Genomic DNA, 8,137 nt, shown 5'->3' with positions numbered 1-8,137 from the left:
TCGTAAGCCCCCCTCCCCCCGCCCCCCCCCCCCCACTCTTCCTCCCCCACATCCACTCAGTCCCCTCACTGCCATGGGATCAGTCCTCTCCGTGGTTCTGCCCCTGAGACCCATCCCCTTCCTGTGCTTCACTCCCAGGGCCGCCCTCGCTCATCCGATGCTCCCCAGCTCCCCCGCTCCCTAACTCTGTCCACTGACCTTCCAGAACCGAGGGGCATCCTTGAGCCTCTGGGCCATTCTGCAGCCCGTGAAATGTCCCCACCTTATGACTCCCCTGGGCTGCTGCCTGCTCACCACTGGGTCACCCAGGGTGGCCCACCGTGTCCTGCGCCTGTTCTTGCCCGACCTCTTCAAGGCGCCCTGCCCCAGCGCGGCCCACGCCTGCTTCCGCACCTTGCCTGCGCTCCTGTACGGCCTGTGCTCTGCCCGGAACCTCTGTTCCCATGGTCTTTGCCCTCCCAGCGGCCCCCATACCTGCCTCCCCTACAGCCTCTGGCCTCCCGGCCCCGCCCCACACCCTCATCCTGGCCTCCTGTCCCACTTGGCTCTGCCTTTGTTTTTGCCGGGCTCCCCTCCTCAACATCTACTTCTTCCCAGTGCCCCCTGGTCTGGGCCTCCCACCAANCTGCCACACCACTCCCCTGCCCCATCCTTCCTGCCTCACCCACACCCCTGCCCTGTCCCTCCTGCCACACCACCCCCCTGCCCTATCCTACCTGCCACACCCACGGCTCCTCTCTCAGTTTCCATCCTAACTCTAGTCCTCAGGTAGCCCCTTTTCTTCCATGACCCTTTCCCCATCTGGTCCAACCCTACACCCTTCCTCTGGCCTTGCTCTATTTCATTTCCGCTCTTAGCCTCTCCCCTGTCCCCTCCCCACAGACTTAACCCCTGGGCCTCTGACCTCAATCTCCATCTCCACCTCCAAGTCCCCTTACAACCGCTTCCTTTTGCCGTCCACATCCCGCACGCTGACCCCGGCCGGGCCCCCCGAGCTGGGGAGGGTTGAGCAGGGTGGCCAGGCTCTGTGTGCTGGAGAGGTCTGGGTGGGGGGGCCCTGAGCTTTAAGGGGACCAAGGAAGCATGTTTGGGCTCTCGGCCCCTCCCCCTGATCGGACCGCGGCTACCAGCCCCTCCTTGCACAACAGCTTTTCCGGGGTGCCACGACTGCACACCCCTCCCCCACCACCAGGGAGCCAAGAAAGGAGGTGTAAGATGTTCCGTGGGCCAAGTAGAACTGGTGTGGAAGCGGCAGCCACTGGGGGCTGGATGGAGGAGGCCAGGCAGAGGCGTGTGTAGGGAAGGGGTGTGGAGTGGCGAGTGGCCTGGGGAGAAGGCCTGGAAGGTTCGTGCCCGTGTGGCAGTGTCTCCTGAGACTGTGGTGTGGACAGCACATTGACTATGTGTGACATGTGGGGCTGGGTGCCTACTAATGGTGTCAGCAGTGACACTGGGACCTTGGGGGACTGGGGACGACAGGCTGGTGGCCTCTGATCGGTTTGCATTTCCCAGAGGAGTGGCATTTGCTGTTACTCCAATCTCCTGACCCCGTGGCAGGTGTGGCTGTGTCTCTGTGTCCTCCTCTCTGTGGGGAGGGCTGCTCACGAGAGGCCATGTGCGCCTTCGGAGCTTATGGCCCGGATTGGAGTCTCAGCTCTGCCACTTCCCTGCTGAATCCTTGTGCAGTCACCCCATGGGCCTCAGCCTCAGTTTCCTCATCTGTGTAGTGGCCGGGTAGTAAGAGGACAAAGGGAGGCCGTGAGGCTTAAGTGAGATGGCACATATCAAGCCCCCGGGACGTGGCCCAGCCCACACCCCGGGTGTGTCAATCTGTGTGTGTTGCGTGTCTGCCTCTTCGACAACTTCTGTGTGTCTTTGTGCCTGTAGGGCTAGGGGACAGGGCTCTCCAGCACTGAAGACATAGGGATGGGGGTGCAGGGAGAAGGGATCTCTTCTCTCCCAGCAGGCCTGGCCTGCGGCAGGGTTAGGGAGGAACGAGGCCTGGTGCCTGGGGCTGCAGAGGACCTCCAGGGGGATCCTGGCGAGGGTGGGGGCCCTGGAGGAAGTGAGGGAGCCATGGGAGAGGCCAGCTCTGAGGGAGGAGCCAGTCCCAGCTGGGCAAAGCCCCTTGGGGGCAGCCCCCAAGCCCCTCCTGCCCTGGTGACACACCAGCTCCCTGCCACCGCGTCATCAGCAGCTCTCCGAGAGTGGGGAGGCGGCAGCAAAATAAGAGAAAAGCAATTTGACGTTTCTAATAAAGCGTCGCTCCACTTTGCCAAATTAATTTTGACTCCCATAATTATTTGCTGTAGGAGCGGCCGCGTTCTCCCCACCACCGCCTAATGAGGTAATTGGGGAATTAGGAATTAATGACTTTAACAGAAGTGACAACTGACTTCACGTCGGGAGCAGCTCTGGGAGCTGTCTCTCCCCCGGAGCGCGCGTGGCTCTGAGCTCGGCTGCCTCCTAGGAAACCCAGGTGTCCTGCCTTCCAGCCGCCCTGGCCGGCCCTCTGCCCCTGCTCCTTGACCGCCGTCACCGCCTGGCTGAGCCTCAAGGGGAGGAACCCTCCGAGGCGTCTGGGGTGGGGGTGGAGGGGCTGATGCTATTCTGGATGATGTTATTACTAACAATAGTCCCCATGAGCACCGGCTGTTTCCCCCATGTGCGTGGGGAGCACGTGATCATCCCATCTCCCCGGGATGTTGTCAGGCTGTGGGTGGTGGGGGCGCGGGGCTTGCGAGTACTCTTTGTTAGGCAAGCCCAGCCTCAGTTTCCCTGCTTTACTGCATCTGAGGAGAGATGCTGTGTGCGTGCATGCATGTGTGCATGTGTGTGTGTGTATCTGTGTGTGTGGCTTTCCCAGGTTCTAGGATGGGGAGAACTGGACCCACAAGTGTGGAAGAGATTGGGCATGGATCTCCAAGTGAGCCAGTGGACAAGTGGCCTGCAGCTCTCTCTGCAAAACCCCAGCCCCCTCCCGCTCTGGGAGCCACCCCTCCCCATTCCCAGGGCCACCAAGCTGTTTGCCTCTGTTGGCGGCCGGAGTTTGTGGCTGTTATGCGTCCTAATACCCAGGCTGGACTGGCCTAGTCTTTCAGGAAGAACCCAGGAGTGTGTGTCTTCTCTGATGATCTGGGTCCCGTGACCGTGTGTGAGCCAGGGGGCCTACGTGAGCCTGTGTGGGTGTCTGTTCTGTCCAGGAAGAAGGGTGTGGGGCACTCAGGAAGCTCAGGAGAGCTGCTGGGGAGTGCAGGGGAATGGAATAGGGGCTCGGTTTAGGCCTTCCTGGGCTTTCCCCTGGCTCCTTTAGATGTCTTTGGTCTCTCAGGTAGGTTGGCCTCAGTAGCCTCTCAGATCATTCTTCACCCCCTGCAGTTTGAGTCAGTCACTAGCGGGCAAGGGAGAAAGAGCACTGGCTTTGGAGTCAGGCCAGCTGGGGTTCAAATCTGGTGTTCCTTTCTTGGGATGTGGATTTGGGGAGGTTACCTAACTTCCTTAGCCTCAGTTTCCTCCTCAGTGATTGGGGGTGGTACCATAAGCTTCTTGAGAGGGTTGCTGTGGGGATGAAGAGAACACGTGTGTACAGCACCCACGGAGGGCCTGGCACATTCGGAGGATTCAGTGACGTGCTCCCTCTCACTCTGGTGTCATCAGCGGGACTCTTCTGGGACTGGATCATGGGTGGCCTCTGCGGGGTTCCCCAGGCGCTGGCCTAACCAGGGCCTGGGCCCGAGGTTCTGGAAGTTGCTGAGATGGACTCTTTGCTCCCCTTCTCCAGGCCCCAGTCCCTGTCTTTGCTCACCTGTCCTTCCTCAGCAATCAGCCCCATCCCCTATGCCTACCCCTACCTGCTCACTTTTCCTTAGTAAGTCTACAGTGGTTTTTCCATACCCATCACCCCCCCCCCCCCAAAAAAAAACACACACAGTCCAGACTCCCACCCCTGCTCCTTGTGACTTCACGCTCCGGCCTGACCACCATGGCGGAAGATGAACTGCCAGGAGAGGCGTGTTGATGCCCCAGTGCAGGGACCCCAGGGGACCCACTCAGCACTGAGCATGCAGGGGAGGGGAGCCTTGAGGCTGGGGGTAGAAGGGAGTGGGGAGGCCAGACTCTCCTCAGGCCTGGGGCTGGCTTCCATAGACTTCTCTGTTGGTCGTGCCCGAGGGAGGTGTCCACCCTCTGAGCTCCCACTGGTCCCCAGCTTAGTTTTGGTCACCTTATCTGAAGCCTGGGCTCAGTGGCCCTTGCACAGAATGGGTGCCCTGTAAACATTTGTGAATGTTCTGTATGACCCAAAAGGCAGAGGTATGGTTTGGGGAAGTGCTCTCGGTCCAGACTCCGCACTCCATGGCGGCCCCCACCTCTCTGAATCTCAGGTCCCTCCCTTGCCTGAATATAGGGGACAGGCAAGCTTGCCTGCCTCTTTGGGCAGGCGAGACAGTCCAGCAAAGGCATGACTGAGAAATGTGCATTGTAAAGCTGTGAAGTGCCACAGAGCTGGGCCGGTGGTGATCACAGGCGGAGTTCTAGAAAGAGTGAATTGCTTTGCCCTCCTGGTTACTCACCTCTACCTCCTTGTCCCCAGGACCAGGGCACCGTGGGGGTGATCTTTAACGTGGGCACGGACGACATTACCATCGACGAGCCCAATGCCATCGTGAGCGACGGCAAATACCATGTGGTGCGCTTCACTCGAAGTGGCGGCAACGCCACCCTTCAGGTGGACAGCTGGCCGGTCAATGAGCGGTACCCGGCAGGTAGGCGGCGCCGGCGCGCGGAGGAGGCGCTGTGGGCGGGGCGGGGTGGGCAGGGCGGCCTCTGGACAGGATCGCTGTCTGCACCGGGGGCGGGGCTAGGCGGAGATGTACCCGGCTGGGGGCGGGGTCAAGGGAAATGCGTGGCTAGTTGGGACGCGGACGGGGGCGTGGCTGAAGAGAAAGTTGGGTTTTGCCAGGGGGGAACTAGACCTCCGTGTTCGGAGTGTGTGGGCCAGGAGGGCGAGGGCAGAGCTGAGCTGGGAAGGCTGCGAGGCCAGGGTCCAGGTGGGGATGGGGGAGAAGAGAAGAGGAAGAAGGGTAGAAGTAGGGAGAGTCTGACCCGATGGAGGAAAGAATAGGTTTAGAATTGAGGGACAGGCAGAAATGGGGAGGCAGATGCAGAAACCAAAAAGAGAAGATCCATAAGTAACCCAGAATACATCTTGGCGAGGAGGCAGGCCTGTTCCCAAGGACAGAACCAAGGAATGAACTAAGGTCTTTCTTTACACGGAGCAGATCAAAGATCCTCATCAGGAGATCGAGATCAAGGAAGAGAGGTGACCACAGGGACGCAGAGGAAAGGAACCAGTGTCTCAGGGAATAGGGGACATGGTGAAAGGGAGAGAACGCCAAGGGACAAGAGTTGCCAGCACATTCCACAAACCTTCACTGACAACCTACTAGGCATCAGGTCCTGTGCCAGGGACACTGGGGTGCACACGGCCTCTGCCTGCAGGGAGCACGCAGTCTAGGAGGGGTGAGCACAGCAACCAGACCCAGTTTCAACGGTGTGACAGCTGTGGTGGCCCAGGACAAACCAAAGTCTGAGGAGCATGGGAGAGAAGGGGTGAGGACATGGGAGGAATGAGGAGGCAGAGAAAGAGCCTCAGAGTGAGGGGGCCTCCAGGGGAGGGGTGATGGAGAGATATGGAAATAGTCACCGAGACAAGAGCAAAGGCGGAGGCAGCTCCCCACGTGATGCAGAGAGATATATGGAGACGTGGTGGCACAGACCCAGCCCGTGGGAGAAGAGGTGGACAGAGGCTCCGGAGGGAGAGGAAGAGAGCCCGGTGCGGGAGATGAAGAGGGTGGGGGAAACCGAGCCACTGCAGGGGAGAGCTGCAGAAACGTAGGCATGCGGAGGTAGAATATGGCTGAGCGACCCTGGAGTCACACACACGGGGGCGACCGAGGAGAAGCGAGAGCATCTGCAGCCTCGGTCCCTCTCTGAGGCAGAAGTGATAGCCGCGGCGGGGGCAGAGAGGCTGCCCCATGCTGACCGAGGAGGGTGTGGGCAGAAGGACAGGGGAAGGGGCAGGCGTGCGGGCCCTTGCGGGCCCACTTACGCTGGCGTAAAGACGCCAGTGGAGATTGCCGGCTCCCAGTCCCGCAGGCTCGTCCCCCACATTCTGGAGACAAAGAGAGCCACATGGCCCCCTAAGGAATACAGGGGCTGATGGACACACAGGTCAGCCGCGGACACACGGACATGAGCAGATCCTCGGATGGTCAGACAGACATAAGGGAAACAAAAGCCCTGCGGGGGTGGGGTGCCAGCCTCACCGAGGTTCTGGGCACCCGTGGGGTCACGCAGGTACACAGACACTCCCATGTGACATCTTGCTCGTGCACAGGCCGGGCCGTGTAGGTATGACTGCTCTGTGATCATCAGCCTCCTCTCTCTCTCAGCCACACACACACACACACACACACACACACACACACACTCCCCTGGAGCCTAGCAGGCCAGAGGCCAGGTTGGAGAACTCGTTCAGGGACCCCTGGCTGGGGTTGGGGAAGACAGCCCAGCCCCTGTACGCAATGTGAGGGCAGACGGCCTGCAGAAGCTGAGTGCCCTCCTGGCCGCGAGCAGACTGGGTTAGTGGAGCGCATGGGCCCAGAGCCTGGACTTCTGGACTTTTAGGAAGCATAGAGACTCAGGCCTTGGACTCCAAGTCAGAAAGGCCGGGCTTTTTTTTCCATCCTGGAGCTCCTACTGACAAGCTGTGTGGCCTTGGGCGAGTCATCCAGCCTCTCTGAATCTGTTTCCCACTCTGAGAAGTAGGAATAATATACCCTTCGTAGCAATACCGTGAGGATTCCGGCCGGTAACCCAAGGAAGGCGCCAGAATGGCATGGCATACAGGAGGCACTCAACAGATGGAACTTTGGTTCTAATTGTCATATGCACCCGGGAGGCAGATGTACATTCTTCCTTTCCTCTCAGGACTCACACAGGGACAAATACAGGGACACACACAGACACAGACACACGCACGAGTATCCCAGTGTGGGTAGGTCCCTAAATGCCTCCTGCCCACCTGCCTCTCTGCCTCTGCATTGCGTGGTCTGCCTCTGCTTTCCCTGCCCGACTCCCTTCTGGCCACCTCTCCTCTCCTCCAGCGTCTTCTTCAGTCCCTCTTGCACCCATCCCCTGGGGCAGCATGCCCTGTGCCACCTCCAACAGAGCAAAGAACACTGCTGGCCACTTGCCAGTCTCCCCTGCTTGGCTGGGGCCCTCTGTGCATAAGGGCCAGGGCTTCATCTTTGCATCTCCAACACCCAGGCCCAGGAACGGAACAGGCACTGCAGACATGTTTGTTGAGTGACTAAACGAGTGAACAATCCATTTTGTACTTACACCCGCAAACTAAATTTGTAGGGAAGGCAAGGCGTCATTTGCCCCAGAAGCACCCAGGGAGCACCAGCCATGTGCACATGAACACGTGGTGTGCTTGTTCACGGGAGAGGTCCACAGGAGAGGTCCACCGGGCAGCAAGCATTGCTGTGCAGTGCGAGATGATCAGGAAAGCGCCCCCCCCACCACCCCACCATGTATCGAACACTGAGCATGGTTTCAATGGGAAGAGTGGCCAGATTCCCAAAGGAAATCACTTCTACTTCCACTGCTGCAGATGGGATAAACTACAGCCTGTGGATGCGGGAGGAACACATGGAATTCCTAGGCACACTGACAGACCCCTTCCCACAGGCTCTCTCGCTCTCTCTCTCTCTCTCTCTCTCTCTCACACACACACACACACACACACACACACACACACACACCACCACACCATCCCTCCTGGACAATGGTGAGTGGAGAGAGGGACAGGTGTGCACAGCAGGGTTGAGGAGGACTGGGGTTGGGAATTGGGGGAAGGAGCTAGAAGGAGAAAGGCTAGCGAGTGAGAGGGGGTCAGGAGCTGGGCTGGGTCCCCAGAGCAGAAATGAAAGGGGACCTGAGCAGAGACGAGTCTGAGGGCCTTGGAGTGGGGCTGAAATGGGGAGAGAGAGCCCCAGAAGGCAGGGCTGGGGAAGTCTGTAGGGAGGGGCCCAGGGCAGACCCAGAGGGCTGGAAGGGGCTGCAGGATGGC

At 59.6% G+C, this 8,137-nt stretch overlaps 1 protein-coding gene across 1 annotated transcript in view; it reads left to right on the top strand.

Annotated features, from left to right (window-relative positions):
• Window positions 1–8,137, top strand: part of NRXN2 (neurexin 2) — a 97,863-nt gene that overhangs the window by 70,357 nt on the left and 19,369 nt on the right. The window contains 1 exon segment of the mRNA XM_077759728.1: window positions 4,592–4,763. Coding sequence (XP_077615854.1) covers window positions 4,592–4,763 — 172 coding nt within the window.

Source organism: Crocuta crocuta, unplaced genomic scaffold (genome assembly GCF_008692635.1).
Source record: "Crocuta crocuta isolate KB4526 unplaced genomic scaffold, BGI_CrCroc_1.0 scaffold53, whole genome shotgun sequence".
NCBI lineage: Eukaryota > Metazoa > Chordata > Mammalia > Carnivora > Hyaenidae > Crocuta > Crocuta crocuta.
Note: the sequence above shows the minus strand (reverse complement) of the source record. Positions and strands in the feature narration are given on the sequence as shown.